Consider the following 22,616-nt stretch of genomic DNA (forward strand, 5'->3'; position numbering starts at 1 on the left):
TCCATATCAGTTCTGGCTTCCAGAGGAGCAGTAGACTACAGGTCAGAGATGTGGACAGTGTGTGACTGAGCCTCAGTAAAAACTCTGGACACGGGAGACTTGGGTGAGTGTCTCTGCTTGGCAGTGCTCTTGAGAGCTGGCACACATTGGATCCGGGAGGAGGTGATATCATCCAGAACTCCACAGGAGATGACCAGAAACTTCATGTTTGGAGCTCCCTGACATTTCACCCCATCTGTCTCTTCCCTCGGCTGCTTCAGATTTGTGTCCGTTTGTAGTGATAATACTTCAATAGTGTGTACCGTGTGTTCCTGAGTCCTTTGAGTAGTTCGAGCAAACTCTCAAACTTGACGGAGTAGCAGGACCCCTGCCTTTGAGGCTCGTGTATGAAGTGAGGGCAGCCTTGTGGAGGACCGCGTCCATAACCTGTGAAGTTCCGTGGCCTAACACTGGCAGTTGGTGTCGGACATCATTGCATTTCCCAAAACCCGATTTTAGATTTAGATTTTGGCACTTTCCAGGTTGGTTGCTTCTCTCAGCTTCAAATTTTTCAAACATTTATTTTTTAACTTTATTATGTTTTTAAATTTTTGGCTGTGCCCATGGCATGTGGGACCTTAGTTCCCCAACCAGGGATTGAACCCATGCCCCCTGCATTGGAAGGCTGAGCCTTAAGCCCTGGACCACTGAGGAAGCCCCTCAGCTTTAATTTTTTTTTTAATCCTTCATCTGGGCGTCATTTCTGCCCTACTTTCCTCACAGGGTTAATTCTTAAGATCAAAATAAATGAACAATGTATGTAAAAGCTATAAATAGCAAACAAGAATATACTCTTTAAAAACTGTAACGAGCCATCAAAATATATTAATATTATTACAATGAAAGTAAATGGTGGGAAAAAAAAAAAAAAGAAAGTAAATGGTGGGGATGAATTTGGCAGAGGTGTGCATGGGTTAGGTACCATTTTATTCAGTCATTCATTATACGAACAATTTTTGCCTTTACTTTGCGTTCAGAGTGTTAGGGAGATAACAGTGAACAGTCAAGACCCTGTCCCTGTGGGGGTTATGTTCTACTCAGGGAGAGAGATAATAACACAGTAAACAAGGCAAGTAATGAGACTGTGCTAATCGTTGCTCTATTTGAGGGATATGATGGGGCAGGTCCATTGGAAAGGGTGCTTCTTGAGATGGATTGGCCAGTAAAGGGTTCTCAGGACAGCTGACATTTGAAAAAAAGATTCTAAGAAAGAGAACTAGAGTGCTTTTTTAGGCTGAAGGAATGGGAAAGGGCAAGGTCTTGAGGCAGGAAAGAGGCTGGTGCATTTGAAAAACAAAAAGGAGATCTGTGTGGCTGCTTCTGGATAACATCGGTGGGAGGTGTGCCTGGTCAGATGAAGGGGAAGAAGTCTGGATTTTTATTTTGTGATCGACGTGAAACTTGGATGATTTTAAGTAGGCAAGTAGCATGAATTGCTTTAAGAATCCAGCTGCTGAATGGGGAAGAGGAGAAGCTAGGGTAGCTCACCAGGTCCTAAGGGACTGAGAAAGGGAGGTCTGTGCAACAACCTCCGGCTATCACTGTGGTTGGTCTTGGGGTGACAGCTGGTAACTTATTGTCTGCCTGCTCTGTTATCTAAATTCCACTCTCTCTCTCTGCTGGAGATGAGTCCACTGTTACCACTGCTGGCTTACCTGATGGTGTAACCCACACCCTTATTCTTTTTTAAAAAATATTTACTTGGCTGTGCCCGGCCCTTAGTTGTGGCATGGGGAATCTGATCTTCGTTGAGGCACATGGGATCTTTAGTTGTGGTGTGTAAACTCTTGGGCTTCCCAGGTGGCTCTATTGGTAAAGAACCCTCCTGCCATTGCAGGAGATGTAGGAGAGGCAGGTTTGATCCCTAGGTCTGGAAGATCCCCTGGAGGAGGGCATGCAACCCACTCCAGTATTCTTGCCTGGAGACTCCCATGGACAGAGGAGCCTGGTGGGCTCTAGTCCATAGGGTCACAGAGAGTTGGACACAACTGAAGTGACTAGCATACACAAGCACACACATGTGAACTCTTAATTATGGCATGTATGATCTAGTTCCCTTACCAGGGATTGAACCCAGGCCACTGCATTGGGAGCGCAGAGTTGTAGACATCCAGGGAAGTCCCCTCACACCCTTATTCTTGAGGTGATCTGAGCCCTGATACCCTTATGCTTCACAGGCTGGGCTGTGCTTGCCATTCATGTCACAGTTAGGCCACAGAGTGCCCAGAGGTGCCCAAGTGGACACCTGTGTTCTGTGTATCCCTGGCCCACATAGTACCAGGTCTACCTCTTTTTTTTGCTGATCAGGGTCAATATTCCTGCCTCAGGCCCCTCTCAAAGCTGCAGCCTTGGGGAATGACATGTATGATATAACTTATATTTTTAAAATGTCACCCTGGCTGCTGTGTGGAACCTGAAGGAAAGGGAGTCAGAGTGGAAGCAGGGAGATAAGTAGAGGTTCCTGTGGTTGTCCAGCTGAGACATGGTGGTTTGGGCCAAGGAGGTGGCCATGGAAATACTTCTACTTGCTAGACTACAAACTCCAGGAAGGCTCAGAGCTATGTCTTGTATACTTATGTATTTTAAGCTTCTAGAAAGTGCCTGGCACAAAGTAGGTGCTCAAAAAACATTAGCTGGGTCAATGAGTGAATAGTTTCTTTCTGAAGTAGACAGGAATCAGGTTTAGGATAAATAAAAGTGTAAGCTCTTCTTAAAAAAAAAAAAAAGCTGCAACTCTGTATGTCCCCCAGTACATCGGCTAAAGCAGTATTCCTAGGGGTGGAACATATTGTCTTGAGAACAAAGAGGTTCACTAGAGATTGTGTTTCCATCTTTGTGGATGCGAGATGCAGCAATTTGTCTTCTTCAGATGAATGTCCTAGCATAGTAGGCTGCGGGACCCCAAATGACTTTAATGAAAGGGCAAGTCCCTGAACCTTCATGGAGTTTATATCCCACCCTCTTGAGTGCTTCTGTCTTACCATGGCTTTAAGGTGCTAGTCATCTTTTGCTCATTCTCCCCAGTCAGCATAATATCACTGATATAAAGGATCAATGTGATATTCAGTGGGATGTCCAGACAGTCTAGATCTTTACTGACTATATCATGATATAGATTTAGAGAATAACCACGGCCTGGGGCGAAAAACAAAATGAATGTTGTCCAGTTCATATGAATGCTGTTTCTGATCCTCTTTCCTGATTGGGATAAAGAGGAATGCATTTGCTAAACCAGTGGCCACATGTCAGGTACTTGAAGTTATATTTATATGCTCTGGCAATGAGACCATGTCTGGCATGGTGGCTGCCATCAGGGCTTGCATTGAACTGGCAGCAGTCTATAGTCATTCTCCAGGATCCATCTGTTTTCTTTATGGCCCAGACTGATGAATTAACCGGAGATATGGTAGAGACCACTATCCTTGCATCCTTGAGATCCTAAAGAGTGGTACTGATCTCTATCTTCCCTCTAAAATGGGATATGTTTTTTTTTTAATCTACCATCTTGCTGGGGAGCCGAGGAGTGGGGAGAGGCACACAGTTTCAGAGGTTTCCATTTGCCCTTCTGCACTGTGACAGCTCTTATCACTTAAACCAACGACCTAATGTGGGGGCCTCTCCAACTACCAAATATATATCAATCTCAGCTACACATTCAGGGACTGGGGCAATGACCACCAGGTGGAGCCATGGACCCAGTAAGCCCATTTGAAGATGACACCAACCAGGGCTCCATTTTGACCTGGCCCATGTCCCAGCACTCTGATTTGGGGTGGGGGGAGCTCATAATGACATTTTAGGTCTCTCAGTATCAGTATCATTTCAGACCCTGTGTCCTGTTGGATATCCACCCCCATCCCCCTCCACCACCTAGTTTACAGTCACCCAAGTCAAATGGCTGTGAGTCCCTTTGGGAGAAAGACTGGTGGAATTATTATAGCGTATACTTTCTGTGACATTGCAGGGTCCTTTCTCCTGGAGACTTGGACACTTTTTCATTCAGCAGATTTCAGGTCTGAAAACAGTTTCAGGTCTTTGAACTGGGCAAGGGATAATGACTTTTTTAAAAAGTGTTTTAAAAAATATATTTAGCTGTGGTTAAAAAAAAAAAAAACCAAACACATAAAATTGATTAGCTTAACCATTTTTAACTGTACAGTTAAGTTCAGTTCAGTTCAGTCGCTCAGTCGTGTCCGACTCTTTGTGACCCCATGAATCGCAGCACGCCAGGCCTCCCTGTCCATCACCAACTCCTGGAGTTTACTCAAACTCACGTCCATCGAGTCAGTGATGCCATCCAGCCATCTCATCCTCTGGCGTCCCCTTCTCATCCTGCCCCCAATCCCTCCCAGCATCAGAGTCTTTTCCAATGAGTCAACTCTTCACATGAGGTGGCCAAAGTACTGGAGTTTCAGCTTTAGCATCAGTTGAGTAGTGTTAAGCATATTCACAATATTGTGAAACGCAGCTCCCCAAATTGTTCATTTTATAATTTTGAAACTTCACCCATTAAAAAGCAACCCATTTCCCCCTCCCCACAGCCCCTGGAAACCACCATTCTATCTTCTGTTTATATGAATTTGACTACTTTAGATACTTCATATGAAGTGGGAGTACTTGTCTTTTGTGACTGAATTTCTTAGCAGTCCTAAAGGTTCATCCATTAGTAGTATATGACAGGATTTACTACCTTTTTTAATGCTGAATAATATTCCATTGTACATATATACCAAAATTTGTTTACCCATTCATCCTTTGATGAATAACTTGAGTTACTTCCACATCAGGCCCACCTTAATAATGCTGCAATGAACATAGGTGTGCAAATGTCTCTTCAAGATCCTGCTTCCATTCTTTTGGATATATACCAGGAGTGGGATTGTTGGATCATATGGTAATTCTATTTTTTGAGGAACTGCCATATTATTTTCTATAGTGGCTGCACCGTTTTACACTCCTATCAACAGTGCACAAGGGTTCCAATCTCTCCACATTGAGGGATCATGAATTTTTTTTTAATTGGTGCAACAGTGCTCAGCCCCCTGTTCATCTTGTCTTGCATTCTTTTTATGTATTAAACAATACCCATCTGTTTTATCACTGCTACTGCTACTGCTAAATCACTTCAGTCGTGTCCGACTCTGTGAGACCCCATAGACGGCAGCCCACCAGGCTCCCCCATCCCTGGGAGTCTCCAGGCAAGAACACTGGAGTGGGTTGCCATTTCCTTCTCCAATGCATGAAAGTGAAAAGTGAAAGTGAAATCGCTCAGTCGTATCTGACTCTTAGGGACCCCATGGATGGCAGCCTACCAGGCTCCTCCGCCCATGGGATTTTCCAGGCAAGAGTACTGGAGTGAGGTGCCATTGCCTTCTCCGCTGTTTTATCACTAACCAACTCAAATATCTGTGGGTCAAGCCCCTTTGATTGGCTCTTCAATCTTCCTGTTCATTAAGATAATTGTGACCCCCAGGCTTCTACTGTTGCCACCTGGCCTCCATTGGTGTGGGGGAGGGGGGTTTGATTATCTCCATTGCTGTCAATAATCCCAACTCTGTGGTTGCCTCTCCTACCTTCATCCCAGTGTGCAGAGATGGGCCACCACTGAACTTAGTGATGTTGATGCCCCTCTAATGACTGGTGAATGGTGTGTCTTCTGGACTGTCCATGAAGTCTTCAGGCCTCAAATAATAGATCCATTTTAGTACGTCCACTTCCTAAGCTTTTTAATCCTTTCCTCCACTGTCTGATGTAACTTTGCTCAATGTGGGACATTACTTTTTCCAGGTTTCTAGGAGCACTCTAATAACACGTTGGAACCATCTCTGGGGTGCTTTCTAGAAAGTAAACCCTGTATCCCAAGAGCATGCCCCCAAATTAATAAACTCTTATTCAGCTTTATATTCTGGTACTCTTGATCAAGGGCTGCCCAGGTAGCTCTAGTGGTAAAGAACCTGTCTGCCAGTGCAGGAAATGTAGAACGTGTAACAGATTCGATCCCTGGGTGGGAAAGATCCCCTGGAAGTGGGCATGGCAACCCACTCTGGTATTCTTGCCTGGGGAACCCCATGGACAGAGGAGCCTGGTGAGCTACAGTCCATGGGGTCGCAAAGAGTTGGACATGACTGAAGCAACTTAGTATGAATGCACCCTTGATCAAGCACATTCAAAATCGAATCCATGGCATCTTCTCCTGCTCCTGCTATTACCTGCTGGGTATTAGTTCCTTTTCTCCTTTATGAGGTCCAGCATGTTCTTAAATGAATTGTGTTGAACTTAGCCCTAGTTGTCATCCTGGCAGCTAGAAAAGGTGATGGAGCAGATCCTGGTCCCTGCCACCTTTTAGGGAGGGGCCTTTCCTGGGGACAGGTGGTGCTAACTCTTAATGGGGAGGGGTGGGCCACCTTTGTATGGGTAACCAAAGTCTTATGGGAGGTCTACCATCCGAGGGTACCAGATGTCCCCACTCTGTGTGTCAGGGTTCCCGTGCAGGTTTTCTCAACTAGGGCCCTGAACTTGGCTCAATGAATCTACCTTGTCTAAAGGTTCTAGTTACCTGCCTCAGCTGGAAATTCGTCTTTGAAGTTCTGCATGTCTGCTAGTTTCTGGGTTGAGCCTTCATTCTTTATTACTCTCTTAATGGCAGGAGAGAAGAACCAGAGAAGCCTCAGGCTTTCACACTTTGTTTCTGTTGGTTGGGAATTGCTTTTCCTTATCTCCCTGTAAGATGCCAAAGCAGTTGAGTAACTATCAGCCAGTTTTCTTGTCCTTGTATGAGTCATTTCCCTATCCTTTTCAAATACCTGAATCATTTCACTGGCTAGGAGGTCCCCTCCACCAAATCATTCTCCTAAGTTACCAGCGGTAAGTTTTTCCGGCTGGAGACTGGTCCTGCCTCTCTATAATTTTTCCTTTAAATTTTGCTTGCAAACCAAATGGTTCCTTCTTTAGTTCCTTTCTCTTGCAATACCTTATCATTTACAGCTAAGAAAAGCTTATTAGTACATTCGGTATGTTTTCTATCTTCCTAATACCATAGGTGACAGTTTCTTAAATTATTCCACCACTGTTTAACACAAGGTAACCCTTTCTCCAGCGTCCAATAGTAATTTCCTCCCTGTTCATCCAGCCTCTACTAATAGTCTCTTGGCTGCCCTTCTAGCCTCTGTTGGCTGCCTTATCCCAATGCCAATGTCCTGTGTTTTAGGTTTTAATTATGGCAGTTTCCCACTTCAAAGTTTCAGTTTCTACTGCTAAATAACAAACCACCCCAGATTTAGTGACTTTAGACAATGACTTATTAATTTCTCATGGTTCTGTGGGCTGACTGGATGGTTGGTCTTTGGTCTCGAATGGTGTGCTGCATTTAGCTTGTGTTTGCCCAGAGGCTTGAATCCTGGGATGGTTCTGTGTTGTTTCACTGCCTCTTCCCCCACATGGCCTCATATCCCAGAGATGCTCGGCCAGGTTTCTTACGTGCGGCTAAACTTTAGAAGGGCCAGAGAGGAAACTGTCAGAGCTCTTAGGGCCTAAACTCTGGAACTTATACAATGGCATGTTCCTCTGGCCAAAGCAAGTCACAAGGCAAAGCCAGATTCAAATAGCACTTGGAGAAACAGCAATGCCTCTTGAGTAGGGGAAGCAGGAAACTCACAATGCAAGAGCATAGAGGGAGGTTGATTCATTGAGGGTCACTAATTAAGGATCTACCACACTTACTGCTAAATCGCCTTAGTCAAGTCCGACTCTGTGCAACCCCATAGATGGCAGCCCACCAGGCTCCCTCGTCCCTGGGACTCTCCAGGCAAGAACACTGGAGTAGGTTGCCATTTCCTTCTCCAATGCATGAAAGTGAAAAGTGAAAGGGAAGTTGCTCAGTTGCGTCTGACTGGTAGCGACCCCATGGACTGCAGCCTACCAGCCTCCTCCATCCATGGGATTTTCTAGGCAAGAGTACTGGAGTGGCTTGCCATTGAGGTGCCTATTAAAATGGACTACTACTCAGCCATAAAAAAGAACGAGATTTTTCCCATTTGCATCAACATGGATGGACTTAGAAGGAATTATGCTAAATGAGACTAATCAGAGAGAGAAAGACAAATACTGTATGATATCACTTATATGTGGAATCTAAAAATATAACAAACTTGGGAATACAACAACAAAAAAAGCAGACTCACAGATACGGAGAACAAAGTAGTGGTTACTAGTTGGGGGGTGATATCAGAGTGGGAGGGTGGGAGATACAAACTACTGAGAGTAAGGTAGGCTCAAGGATGTATTGTACAACACAGGGAGTATAGACAATATTTCATTATAACTGTAAATGGAAAGTGACCTTTAAAAACTGTATTAAAATTTGTTAATAGATCCTATGAGTTCTTATCACAAGAAGCAAAAAAAAAAAAAGATGGGAGTTCCCTGGTGATGCAGTAGATAAGAATCTGCCTGCCAATGCGGGGGACACAGGTTCCATCCCTGGTCTGGGAAAAGTCCACGTCTTGGAGTAACTAAACTCGTGAGCTACAACTACTGAAGCCCGTGCACCTAGAGCTTGTGCTCTGCAACAAAAGAAGCCACTGCAACGAGAAGACCTCAAAACACAACGAAGAGCAGCCCCCACTTGCCATAACTAGAGAAAGGCCACACACAGCAACAGTGCAACCAAAAAAATAAAAAATAAAAATAAATTATAAAAAACAATGCCTGTTAGACACCCAAGTAAAGGAGCCAAAAAAGTATTTAGCTGTAAGTGCCTTGATCCCAGAGTTGGGGGTTAGGCCAGGAAAGAAATTGGGAATCAGCACATAGCCTTGATGCTTATGTGCATCGTCCTGCCCTGCAAGTTCGTGGTTGCTAAGGCAGAGTGCTAGCAGACAGCAGCCCTATGCACAAGGCTGGGAGAAGCCTAGGGGAAGAGGAACATTCTGCTCTCGCCGTGGCTCCAAGTCCAGGTCCCCACTTGAGTGTAGAGTATTCCACTAGCCCTCTCCTTCTTCCTGCCAGAGCCTAGGCATTAGGGATGAGGTTAGGATGACTGGCTTGCACGCAGAGGATGTAGGACAGGAAATCATTCCACTGCCTTGTCACTTAAAGAAAGGAACCCAGGAAAATGGGGAACAAGCCATCCATGATGCTCTGCTCAATCTTTTTTTTTTTTTGCTGTTCTTCATTTGCTGCCAGGTAATGGACGGAGGAGCCTGGTGGGCTGCAGTCCATGGGGTCGCTAGGAGTTGGACACGACTGAGCGACTTCACTTTCAATTTTCACTTTCATGCACTGGAGAAGGAAGTGGCAACCCACTCCAGTGTTCTTGCCTGGAGAATCCCAGGGATGGGGGAGCCTTATGGGCTGCCATCTATGGGGTTGCACAGAGTTGGACACGACTGAAGTGACTTAGCAGCAGCAGCAGGAGCAATTTGCAAAAGCAACCATATTCCTATTGTTACCACCTCTGACCACTTCCTCTCATTCTTCATCCAGAAGATAGTAGTTTAGACATCATCCCAAGATATCTTCCCTTGTGGCTCAGCTGGTAAAGAATCCGCCTGCAGTGTGGGAGACCTGAGTTCGATCCCTGGGTTGGGAAGATCCCCTGGAGAAGAGAAAGGCTACCCACTCCAGTATTCTGGCCTGGAGAATTCCATGGACTATTAGTCCATGGGGTCGCACACAGCTGGACACGACTGAGTGACTTTCACTTCATCAAGATATCTGACATCACTTTGTTCAACCAAAACTGATTACCCTTATTTTAGATTTTTTTGTGTGTTTCTTGGGAGAAGGGGCTGTTTGCTGTCATGATTTTACTAGCAAGAATGAGATTGAATCTAGTATTTTTGAAAGAAAAAGGTGACTTCAGAGCTATTCCAAACCAGCAGGAAAGACAGGGGAGATAAATCCAGCTTGTCCAAAGGAGAAAGCAAAGAGGAGGAGGGAATGAGTTGGAGGCTGTTTTGCAGATCAAGGGTTCTCTGTTGCCTGCTCTTCTCTGAGTTACTCTTCTCCATATTCTCTTTATGAAAATGAAAACTCCCTTATGTCCCTCGTTTCTGCAGCTATATCAACCTCTCCATCCTGGTAACTTAGGAGAAACCGGGAATCTGTATTCTCCAATTGCTCCCCAACCTTCACGTAGTTCTCTCCACACTCGTTAACTCTCCAAGAACTTATTTTTAAACTGGTTTTGCTAATTTTTGCATTCTCCCCAAGCCTGCTTTCAAGAAAGCTCAGGCTGGGGTTGGGGTTGGGGCGAGGCTCCTACAAGAGTTTCTGGCTCCATCTCATTTCCTGAGCTGTGAGCTGGGCTGTACTAATTGACCTCGAGGGTCTCAGCTGCGCTAAGTTGGGTGTTTGTTAGATCTCGTTAGGATTGTAATTAGTGCAGAGAATCTGGGTCACAGGCAACTGGTTGGATTGATGATCTCAGGGGGCATGAATAAAGGCGGGGAATAGCAAACAGGTTCCTTGTTTCGTGGGTGGGATGAGCTGGGGCAGGGAATGGTGGGACTTGTGTCATACACACAGACAGACACAGCGTCGCATGCAGAGAGGCGCTCAAGCTCTTAGGGGTGCACGCCTGTGTGTGTGTGTGTGTGTGTGTGTGTGTGTGTGTGTGTGTGTGTGTGGTGTGTTCCCTCCCGCATTTACTCGGGTTTCTTTCCAATCTCTCCATATATGGTGTGGCTCTAGAGCAGGCTGGGGATTGGCTGCTGTTGTTGGGAGACTGGGAGGTAGGAAGAAAGCAGAGAAAGGAACGAACCCAGCAAGGGGAGGGAGTGTGAAGGGAAGGGGGCTGTAGCCCAGCTTCTTCAAGGGGTGCAAAATGGGCTGGGTCCCCTTGCCCGTAAGGTTTAAAGAGGGGAGAAATTCCCTGGGACTGTTGTTTTGTGGGGAATGAGATACAGTTTACTGTTGCAGAGGGGCTGGCAGAGGGTAGCTATTTCCCTAGGGTCAGCATGGCATGGCTTGTGAAGGCTGGACCCGGGGTAGAGAAATTTGCTGTTTTTTCCTCCTCCTTTTCTTTTCGCCCTAAACAACCTACAGCTCTGCTGTGGAAATAGCATGCAAATTAATTCATCAGCTTTCCAGGTCAACACCTCAGATATTCTTCCTAATGGAGGCAGATCAGGACTGTAGTTCTGTTCCCCAAACCTCTACTTAACAATTTAATGGGAGAAGAACAGGAAAAGTTGAGGAAAATGTCACTGAAATAGGAAACGACATTTAGTTCTTTACCTGCCTCTGTCCCTCACCCCATTTCAACTCTGTCCTGGATCTCCTCATCTCCTCGCCTGGGGCCTCCCAAAAGATTCTCCCTTTTCCAGTTCATTTGTGGAAGAAAAGAATATAACAAAGATGTTGGAAGAGAGGGAAGGAGGAAGAAAAACACACATCCTGAAAAATGTCAGCAACTATATTGTAAGCAGGTTGCCCCACATCCCCTGCTCAATCCACCCATTTACCCCAAAACATGTGACAGGGAAGAAGTAAGGGAAATATTGCAGGTAAAGAAAGTGGAGTGATGGAGTGAGGGAAGAGGGATCTGGGAGGAGGGGAAAGCTAGAGTTCCAGCATTGTTATCCTTTAGCCGCGGCCCTCCTGCTCATACTTTGACATCACAGGAGCAGCCCACCAACAGGGTATACTCTAAGATGTTTTTCTAGTGGGAAGCCTGGCTTTGTGCTAAGCTCTGAAATTTTTGAAGCCAGGAGCTCCAGCTCTCCTCAGCCCACCTTTCTATCTGTAGCCTTTAGCACAGTACCTGGCATTCTCTCCTTGAAGAAAGGCCTGTGGGCACACACAGTCCACGAACTGGATCAGCTTGTGTACCAGGATGCAGTGACAGTAAGCTCATCCTCTAAGCCTCATTCAGACTGTGCTCCCACCAGCTGAGCTATGGTTAACAAGCCAATGAGGCAAACTAATCATAGCAGCAGCTGCCACAGCTGCTATTCACCAATCAGCAGGCATTTGCCATACATCTCTACGCTTCCATTTTGCAGATGAGAAAACTGACACTTGGAGAGCTTGTGCCTTGCCCAGGGCCTCATAACTAAAAAGTCAGAGTTTGAACCCACATCTGTCTGGTTCCAAAGCTGGCCTCATTTTACTACCACCTTGCGGCCTGGTTTTGGTGCCTGAAGAGCCCAGGAGTCCCATGGCCAGTTCTGTTTCCTGGTTCCTGGTCTTTCTTTTATGCTCCCCCTCACCATCCTCCTCCTCTCCAGTGTCTCCCTCCATCCTCAAGCTCCCCTGGGAGACAACAGATAATTGGCATTTTGGGATATATATGTCACTCCTGCTTTTGTCTTTTTCTTCATTATGTGGGAACAACAAAGATAAAAAAAGGGAAAATGCTAGTAAAATAAATTTATAGAAAGATGCAGACTTCTATAAAGGAAGTAAATACCATTTTAACCTAGACTATTTGTGACAACGGGTATCTCTGCTGACCGTTCTTGGAGTTTAGGTGAGTGAAGCTTGGTTGGAGGACAGAAGTCTGGAGACCCAGGTCCCTCCCCTCCTACCCCACGAGACTCTGGGAGTAACATGTAGGTGGCACCCTGGCGTACTCTCCTCACTCAAAGATGCATGTAATTATGGAACGGCAGGATAGATCTAGGAAAATTCTTCATGACTGTGAATGGTGGGGACCAAAAGAGTGTGAGAATCTCTCTTTCCTACAGATGTTCAACTTAGGTTCCACCATCTTGCTTATGTTGGGTTAAGGAGTAAAGTCAGAGCAAGAACGGCAACTGAGGGTCTTGCCCAAAGGGTGTTGTTTCCCTCCTACCCATCCTCCTGAGTGTCACATGAGGGCAGTCTTGTGGCTAAGATGTCTAGTTTGTTCCCATTTTCTCCCCTTCCTCCCTCTCACCCTTAGGGGAGCTCCAGGTTTTGGCTCCTAGAGGTTAGAGGAAATCTAGGGAAGAGGATAAAGAAGCTAACAAGTGGTCTGCAGTTGACCCTTGACCAACCTTTGACCAAGTTTGAACTGCACAGGTCCACGTACATGCAGGTTTTCAACAAATACTACAGCACAGCTTGTAGTTGCTTGACTCCTCAGATGCAGAGGAACCACGGCTTTGGCTGTTAAGTTAAAGGTGGATTAACCCTTGTATTTTTCAAGTGTCAACTGTACTTCAAAGGGTTTTTTTAACCCTTCATTTAATTCAGGGGGCTATCTGTCCCCTTCTTTCCAAAAATCATTCCTATCTGGCCTTTATGACTCATCTCTTGACACTATCACTGTTATTAACTTGATCTTAGAAACTTCAGAGGAAAGAAGCAATCAAAAAGGCTCCCCACAGTCAAGGATGCAGGGGAGCCTGGCGACTCCAAAGGTGGTCGGGAGGATGGTGGTGTGAGTGTAAAGATGTTTTTCTAAAGCTGGGGCTTGATTAATATTGGAAGCGAGGTTTGAGGAAGGAGAGGGAGAGGCTACAGGAAACCCAAGCTTGGCCGAAAGAGGAACCCAGGCACATATTTGGTTTTCCCCTTCATCCTATGCATCACAAGTCAGTTTCTTTTTTAGTTTGGTTTTCTGTCGGGTTGACTATCCCTGGTTCTCCTGTGCTAGGCGCCCCCAGCCAAATCCAAAGCTGTCCCCTCCGTCCAGGGTTGTATCTCTGAATCGGGAAGGGTGTGAGAGATGAAGGGAAGAAACACCTCATATTAAGAAAGCTGGGCAGCTTGATCTCAATCAGAGGCTGCTAGGCATGAGAAGCCAGTGCCTGGTGAGGGCCAGGGTGGATTTTAATTGCACAAATCTTCCTTGGGGCTGGGATAAACTTCACTTCTGTGTGTGTGGACAGGTGGCACTGGCTCTGGAGTTGAGCAGCTGAAATTTCACCCTCAGACTGAAAACTTGGAATGGGACATGAGAGGCCCCCTCCCCTCCCCCTCTAAACTTAGGCGCCAAACACATGGTTGGGAGCAGCAGGTTATTCCTCACCACACCTCAGAGGGTGTGTGTGGGTCAAATGGCCAAACTGAGCCTTCATGACCCTCTCTTCATCCAGGTGAAAGCTTCTTAATATTGCTGTAGGGTTCACCTGCTCCTCATACCTGAGGCTTTAGGGCTCAGAGACAGAGGGGAAGGAAGGAAAGGAGGTTGGGAAATGAGGGCTGTAGGAGGGTCAGGCAGCAGCAAGAGCAACAAATTCGATTGTGTTTTTCTTTTTTGACTGAGGTAAATAAAAAAGCTTTTATCCTGCAACACTTGGAGATAAGAATCTGTCCACCCCCACGAGTTCCAGACTCTGGCACCGGCCTTCACATCAGGCTCTTCCGGTACTGACTGTGCTGGGTGGTCTGTCTGAGGTGGGAGTCAGGGGTCTGCAGGTCCATCTGTCTGTACAGGTCCCTCAGCTCCCTGACCTCCTGCAGCACCCTCTTCGCTTGGCTCCAATTCGATGATGCCTCTCCCAGCAGCCGCTCCGTCTCCAGCAGCAGCTGCTCTGACTCAGAATCGGGAGGAGACCGAGGGGGCTCCTTGGCCTTTCGCTTCCCATCTCCCAGTCCCTGAACCTCTGCCAGCAGCTCCTGAGTCTTCTCCAGTTTCCTGGCTACCAGGTCCTGGATCCGGGACAGCTGCCCCGGGGCGTGTGGGATGGGGGTTGGGGAGTCCTCGGCCCGTCGTTGGAGGGTGTGGGCTGGCACAGCGTCCCGCTGAGACAAGATCTCCTCCAGGGAGGCACAACGGCTTTTTTCTGTGGCGGTCAACTTCTTGGGTGCCTGTGGGGTGTAGGTGGCCCCTTTGTCTGGCTTTTCCCAAAGTCGGGGAAGGCCACTTGCCCGGTCCGAGGAGGGCTGAATACGGTCTGAGTCTGCTCTCCGCCGGCTGCCTGCTAGCTGGGCCACAGACTTATCCAGGTCGACCCGGAAGCTCTCAGCACAGGAGGTTGGCTCCTCAGGGGAAGGGTCTTCCTCCTGGATCAGGTCCAAAGTCAGCATCCCATCCGAGGTAGAGGTTGAAGCCTGGAGAGGGAGAGGGCAGGAAGGAAGGGGGTAGACTGTCATCCATGGGCATTTCAGGACTGACTGCCTGCCTGAGAGAGAAGCAAGCTGTGGTCATTTCCCTCCTCAATGTGCCTTCCCTGAATGAGAAGTCCCCACTCCTGACAGAGCCCTCTGACTTTGTTTGCTCTTTCTTATTCCTTTGATGGTGATTTGAACTTAATTCTTTCATTCTTCTGTGATTTAAAGTAATTTCTCTGGTTGCCCATATTTTCCACTTTACCACACGCTTCCCCTTACAGTGTCTTCTCCTTCCGTGTTGTGGACTCGCAGCATCAACTGGGTCTGACACACACAGGATGCCTTGCATGGCAGGGCAACTTTTCTTCTCTTCTGTATCCTCTGAGCCACACATCTCAACCCCCTCTGCTATTTGGACCTCAGAACCCCTTGCCTTTAGATAAAACTTGTTCTATTTCCAGAATACTGTAATTTTTTACAGGGTAAAATACTGTAATTTTTTAAAAGATAAAAAAGTAATACTTTAAAAAAGTTATTCAACACCTCACATGTATTGATACACATGTTATTTCAATCATTCCTCACAGCAGCCCTTCACATGGGCACGATTACGCCCCACTTTACAGCTGGAGGTGGGCAGCTTCAGCAAAGCTGATTCCAACCCAGCTTTGTCTGATTGCAAAGCCCTCACTCTTTCTACTATACCTGAGTGCCTCATTCCCTAGAGACTTTGAGCTCGGACAAGTGAAAGAAAATCCTTGCTCCCCTAAATGCCTGCAATATGTAATGCTCTTACCTGTCAGGATAGCTAGCCACCAGACATCAGTTTACATTGCCTCGTAGTATTCATCTCTTCTATTTCTCACTTTCCTTGTGAGTGTATCTCATTCTCCTCAAAGGACGCTAAATCTATTAGGCATCCGTGTGTGCTAAGTCGCTTCAGTCATGTCTGACTCTTTGCGACCCCATGGACTGTAGCCTTGCAGGCTCCTCTGTCCATGGGATTCTCCGGGCAAGAATACTGGAGTGGGCTGCCATACCCTCCTCCAGGGGATCTTCCAGACCCAGGTATCAAACCCATATCTTCTGCATTGGCAGGTGGGTTCCTTACTACTAGGACCAACTGGAAGCCCTTATTGAGGGCACATCTTTCAAATTCACAGTAGGTACTAAATATTTTTGGTTTGGAAGAATCGAGAAAGGGAACAGGGTGAAGGGACTTTCCTAGCTTTTGACCTTGGTACACAAATGCCTCTGGTGGGCTAAGATACAGTCCCGTCTGAGATGAACTGACATGGAGTTAGCCCTTCAGCAATTTTTACTTTCTAATAGTCTTACATACCACAGCCATTAGGTGTCCCCGAGTCGGAGGGCGGCGGGAGTGCTGGATTTTTGCCCTGTCTCGAGTCGGGTGGGCGAGATAGCTGTCCTCCTCAACAGTGACCTGAAGAGACGAACTGTGAGTCATGGGTGCTATTCAGAGACTCCTAGTCCCAGACCAGCTTCCCCTGAGGCCTGAACACGCCTGGCCTGGGAAATAACCCCCAGCTCAGGAACTGCTCCTGAGCAAATCCAAGGGCAAGGATTTATGGGACATGAAGGGGCTTCTTAGCTTGCTCATGCGTCAGAAAGCGGGGAAACAGGAGCTGGCAGAAAAGACTTGGAAGCTAGGAGGAGAGCAGGGCTTTCCAAAGGAGATAATGCAGCGGAGCTGGTGGGGGGGGCAGCAAACGGCCCGCGCCACCCTCTTCCCTCTGTAACGGGCCACCCAGCTCCCTGTGGCTCAGCGTCCACCTCCCCACAATTACCCCCCTAACCTCATCCAAGACTCGGTTCTTGGCTCGGGTGATGGCAGAGTTGAGGGCATTGATCCATGATTCCTTCTCTTCCGGACTCACTGCCAGGAAGATCAGGTTAGGTGCCTGTGAGAAGATTCGCGTTTCAGTCAGGGTTTTTACAGAGTTGGCCTCACCTTGACAGTGAAGAAATGAGAAGTTAAACTTCATTCTCTTAGACCCAGCTCTTGGAAGGAGAGAGATTCTACTTCTGGAGTCACCTGTAACTTAAGGAAATCATCCTCTATTCCTGCAAAATGCCCTTGCTTGGAGACTGTTTTAGAAATGACCGAGGAGGAGCTCAGAAGGGTACTGGATATTAATACAGCACTAGATAATTAGAAGAGGTTTGGTGAAGGACAGGTACTAATATAAAGATCTTTAAATGTTTGAAGAAATAGAAAGTGACAGGAATGGTTCAGAATTTCAACCACCTACCATGGAACAGGGAAAAGTGGCTGCTTCCCAAGAGGAGGTGTGTGTGTGTGTAAAGTGGCTGCTTACCAAGAGTGTGTGTGTGTGTCTGTGTGTGTGTAAAGTGGCTGCTTCCAAGAGGGTGTGTGTGTGTGTAAAGTGGCTGCTTCCCAAGAGGGCTGTGTATGTGTGTGTGTAAAGTGGCTGCTTCCCAAGAGGGGTGTGTGTGTGTGTATCTGACAGAGACACAGAGAGAGACGGATGATTTTTGCGGCTGGACAGTTTAAAGTCTGGCCTGCCAGGAAGGAAATGGCCACCATATTCTCAGATTAAATAATAAAAGCTGGTAGGAGAGCAGTAATTCAGGGCCTCTGAGTCAGAGAGCTGAGAGAGATCCCAAAGGGGAAGGTGTTCTCCTCTGGCCTCCACACCCCTGACCCGGTCCGCGTTCCAGGGCCAAGGTGGCAGGAGGAGCATACCGTGTTCCCAGGCTGTTTGGAGTGGGCAAGAGTGAACTTGCTATGATTCTTCTTGCTCCTGCTCTTGGATTTCCGGAGCTCTTCACACTTCTCATAGTCACTCAGGTCAAACACCTCTTGAATGTTTTTCTCATCTTTTACCTAGGGGAGGATTGGAGGTGAGGTGATAACGATTAAAATTACTTAGTCCCTTCTCCCAAATTGTTAGTTTAGACCTGTCTGAGAACCAGAAGAAGCCTGAGAAGGGATGGATGACAGGATAGGAAAAGGCTGTCCTACCCAAGGGTCACAGAGGCCTGATAGTTGGGGGGGACCCCAAGTCCTGATTCCTTGCATGGGTTTCCATTTAAACTCCTCTCACAACTCCCCTCAGCCAAGCTACTGTTTCTAGAACCCCAGTAGGTCTCTTCATTATGACTCCTACTGTGTCCTTCAAAGGACACCATAACAGGGCTCATACTTTAATCCTACCATTCTGAAGTAAGCAGACCTGGATGGCCCTTGATTGTCCAGAGAAGATAAAGGCAGAGCCAATATTAGGGGATTTCTGGAGAGAATGGAGGGCTGCCTCCAGCCTCCCCTTTCTTACGTGTATGTTGATGCTTTCTTACCCTCATTTAGCTCCTTCCTTAAATATATTCTATTATGATGAGACTCATCTATCTCCTTCATTTCAGGAGCTTTAGCACCACAGGGTGGAGAAGGCAATGGCACCCCACTCCAGTACTCTTGCCTGGAAAATCCCATGGACGGAGGAGCCTGGTAGGCTGCAGTCCATGGGGTCGCTAAGAGTCAGACACAACTGAAGCGACTTAGCAGCAGCAGCAGCAGCACCACAGGGACAGCCACCCCTGTGTTCGGTTTGTTCAGATAGGGTGAAAAATACACCTGTAGTTCCTACCACACCTTATTCCTTCCAAGGTACCATGACAACCCAATGTAGCTCCTGCAGGCTTGAGAAGCCACTGAAGTCACTCCACTGCGCTCTAGGCAAAGAGACATTTATACCCTCCCTGGAGGACTACTTGAGAAGAGTGTTCTGCTACCTCTTCCCATGATTCCAGTTTGAGCCCTTTTAGTCAGGAAGTTCCTCCTTGTGTCTGAACTGAGCCCTTCCTGCTTGTAGAATCTATCCTGCAACTGGCTCCATCCTTAGCAGCTTTATCCACCATTTGGCTCTTAACTCTCTTGCTGAATGTCTAATGAAAGACCACAACTCTGTCTATATCCTCTGACCCCACAAAGTGAGCGCCACAAAGCAAATTCCATTAAATTTCTGCCAAGGTCTGTTTTAAACCCCTCAGGGATTTTCCTCTTCTCCCCTGAGGTGTTCCCATGGCTCTGGCCCTCTGATCTGGCTTACAAGAGGAGAGAAGACTTTGTCACTGGTCCAGACGGAGGAGTCTGTGATTAGAAAACCCTTTCACCCTCTGCTACTTGCACCTGAGGTCAGAAGACCCTGGGGAATGAGCCTGTTCATGTCTTCTTGGGATGAGAGACGACAACCACCAGCACTTGTTAAAACTAAACAGACAGAAGTAGCGTCATATGTTCCTTGGATGGTATCTACCCTCCCTGACTGGAATTATTTCACAAAAGAGTCCCCACTTCACAAGTTCTGACATAGGAACTGTGAGCATGGAGGTGACTTCATCTATCTGCCTGGCTCTCTCTTCCATCCCCCAACCCATCTCTGCTCTTGTGTCTGCCCATCCTTCTGACTTGCCGCTGGACCCAGGGGACACATGCCCATTCAGGTGAATGGCCGCTCATACACCCACCTTTGTTTGTTTCAACACGCTGTGGCTCCTCCAGGCCTCTCCCCATCCTGGCTTTGGGCTAGGAAGTGACAGGGGCCTTGAAGGATTGTGGGTGGAAGTGGACAAGATGCTGGTAAGGGGTGTCCCAGAACAATTCCCAGAAACATGGGAGCATGGATGCAGGGTGGTGCATCACTCCTCTCCCCCTCCTTCCTCAGAGCTGAGACTATCAGCAGAGGCCAGAAATCTTGAAGAGGAAAGTGCTGGGTGTGTGTATGTAGCCAGGGGAAGAGAGTTACTTGTTTCTGTTTTCCTTAGGGGAGGGGAGGGGAGGGAGGGGAGGGGAAGGGAAGGGAAGGGAGGAAAGGGAAGGGAGGTATTCTGGCTTGGACATGACTGATAAGCAGCTCTGGGGAGCAGGAGACACTGACAGAGGTCAGCCCTGCATAGGGCAGGGGTAGGAGACAGGGTAAGACAAGCAGTGAGACAGTGCCCGGGGAAGATGGACAGCTCCAGGCCCCTAGTTCCCTACTGTATTTTTTTTTCCTCCATCTAATTCATACAGTCTCATTTATAATTACCACCCAGCAAGGTCAACCCTTCCTTTCCCCTGATTCTTTGTCCTTAGGCTACAGAAAGGAATTTTTCCTATGCTTGCCAAAAAAGATGCCCTGAACTCAATTTCCTCTACCATGAGGTCTCCTGAAGGTCTAGTTTCTGTTCCTGTACATCAGCCCCATGGTCAAAAGGTGCCCTTTGACTGAGAATGAGGAGAACAGTTATTAACAACAAATACAGAAGGATTTCTTTGGTTGAGGCAGTTGCAGGAAAAAGACTGGTGCAAATTCTGAGACAGAGGGTTAGGGATTTCCTTGCATTAACATGTAAATTACAGATATTATAGTACATTTTTAAAAACTCTTTAATTCTATTGGCTCTGGAGCTTTCAGGAAGGGGACAGAATACAGCCTACATCCTTGATCAGTTTCACCTTTAGTCTAGGCCTTTGAAGCATGGAAACTGGCTGCAAAGAAGAGTAATACCAATAGGCTTGTTCCCTCTTCCTATGCCTTCCTCTACAGTGGGCAGTTGGCCCCATGACTGGTCAGATGTTCCTGACTCACAGGACACCAGACATCCTAGGCGGAAGTCATTCCATTCTTTCCCCTGTCTCAGTACCCCTTCCTCCACAAATAAGGGTCCGTCACACTCTTTCATCCCCAGACTGTTTTTTAGATTGCTACAAATAAAAAAAATGTCTTGTTCCTTCTACCCTTTCCCTGATCTCATGTTTTCCCCACTGACGTGTGGGAAGTTCTCCCCGATTGCTCACTAGAGTTTCCTGCCATTATGAAGTTCAGGGAAGACAGGAGATACACATGGACACTTGCTTTAAAAAAGAAAAAAAAAAAAAAAAACCACCAGAAAGTCAGCAAATTGTGGGGGGGAAAAAAAACTTGGGTAGGATTTGGGGTTGGGTAGAGGTGACCCTTAAAGATAAATTCTCCTGTCAAAGCGTTTTCTCACTTCACTCCAACACCAAGTTCTCAGCTTAGTGTAAACAGCAAGGTTTAAATACCCTTAAGAGGGATCTCTTTGGCCCTGGCATAGCTTAGTTCTTTCTTAGCTGCTTCGGTAGATGTTCTGTTCAAGATGAATACTTTCTCCAGGACTGCGTGTGTGTCTTGTTTCAATACCATAAAAGGATTTATTTACCTAAATATAGTCTAAGCAGAAAGCAGAAGAGGTTAGAACTCAGGGAGGACTTCCCAGTTAGCCCCTGGTGAGGGAACTCACCCTCACCAGGCAGGGGAGGGCCATCCTACCAGGGGAACTCAGGACAGTCTCCTAGGCAATGCTGACATAGTCACAGAGATAGGGATTGGAATGACTTCTAACCCACGGAGGGGCAATTTCAGTTTCTCCACATTCCTGTGTTATTGAGTCCAAGAATTAGGGATAAAACAGAGAAGAGTTTGGATTCAATATGTGGTCTCAGGTTCTGACCCAACGTGGACTGTTTTCATTTTAACTATAGACCCAAAGACACAGAGACATGCAGGGGTTCAAAACTCCACTCTCCCTTCTGATATAATTGGTGGGGGGTGTTGGATAGGAAGGAATGGAGAATGAGTTCCTTGCTTCTTTGTTTTTAAGTGGAGTGGGGGTGGGGAACAGAGAGCATGTTAATTAAGGACACTGGCTTCAAGAGAAATAACTGCCACTTAGAAATACTCTACCTGAGGTTACGTGAGACTGCCTCTGGATGGTATGTGTGTTTTCTGTGATTTGGAGCAGCTGTACTACTGATATGACTTGCATATGTCTCTGTGAGAGACAGGAAAGGGGAGGCTAGCTGGGCTGGCGGGGCAGGAAGGAGGGAAGAATAAGCTGAACAGGGTGTTTCAGCAGCAACAGCAAAGAAAAAAGAATCCTACGGTCAGCTTGAGGCCAGGATAGGGGACAGTAGGGGACACTTAAGAGTTTTGGGGACATCTTGGGAGGGAGTTATCATGGCTATCAGAAAGGTATTTTCAAAGGAAAATCTTTAAATAAGATGCAACTTCTAACTCGGGTCTTCTCACTCAAGGGCGACCTTTCTCTGCAGATAAGATGGGGGTAGAGACCAACCGGACCGCTGAACTCGCTTTCGGAACAAAATGAGGAGTGAGGTAAGGGGGAGACGAGAAGTACATATAAGACCCCTTCGGAGAGAACAGGCCAGGACTATGAGAAAACTGGGTAGTTCTCGGCAAGGGCACCTACCTCCTTTTCAGAGATGTAGAGCTGGTCCCCTTTCAGCACCACGTAGCGGTTTTTCCAAATCTCCCTGAAAATCCCTTTCCCGCAGAATTTCCGGACCCAGCCGACCTTCTCAGGCGGTGCACACTGATGGTTTCCATCCTGAGGCCCCTGCCCCCGAGAGTCAGATGAGAATCGCACGGTTAGGTGGTTGCAGCTTTTTCCTCCTCGCGTTCCGTCCCCCGCGCCCTCCCGAGTCCCCGGTCCCCTCCCCGCGTCCGCCCCGCCGTAGCTGGAGTCGGGGAGCCCCGCGTTTGCTCCCCACTTCTTCAAAGCCTTTCACTCCAAGGAACTCGCGTCCCTAT

General features: G+C 47.2%; 1 protein-coding gene across 1 annotated transcript in view; it reads right to left on the reverse strand.

The window, feature by feature from the left end:
- Window positions 1-14,204: 14,204 nt before the first annotated feature.
- The window catches only part of PLEKHO1 (pleckstrin homology domain containing, family O member 1), a gene marked incomplete at its 5' end in the record, with an annotated part of 9,505 nt that continues 1,093 nt past the window's right edge, over window positions 14,205-22,616 (reverse strand). Inside the window, 5 exons of the mRNA XM_010838723.1 lie at window positions 14,205-15,021; window positions 16,364-16,465; window positions 16,839-16,943; window positions 17,750-17,890; window positions 22,276-22,422. Of these exons, the coding sequence (XP_010837025.1) occupies window positions 14,317-15,021; window positions 16,364-16,465; window positions 16,839-16,943; window positions 17,750-17,890; window positions 22,276-22,422 (1,200 nt within the window). The remainder of the gene's footprint in view (window positions 15,022-16,363; window positions 16,466-16,838; window positions 16,944-17,749; window positions 17,891-22,275; window positions 22,423-22,616) is intronic.

The sequence above is a fragment of the Bison bison genome, unplaced genomic scaffold (assembly GCF_000754665.1).
Source record: "Bison bison bison isolate TAMUID 2011002044 unplaced genomic scaffold, Bison_UMD1.0 scf7180017864104, whole genome shotgun sequence".
Lineage (NCBI taxonomy): Eukaryota > Metazoa > Chordata > Mammalia > Artiodactyla > Bovidae > Bison > Bison bison.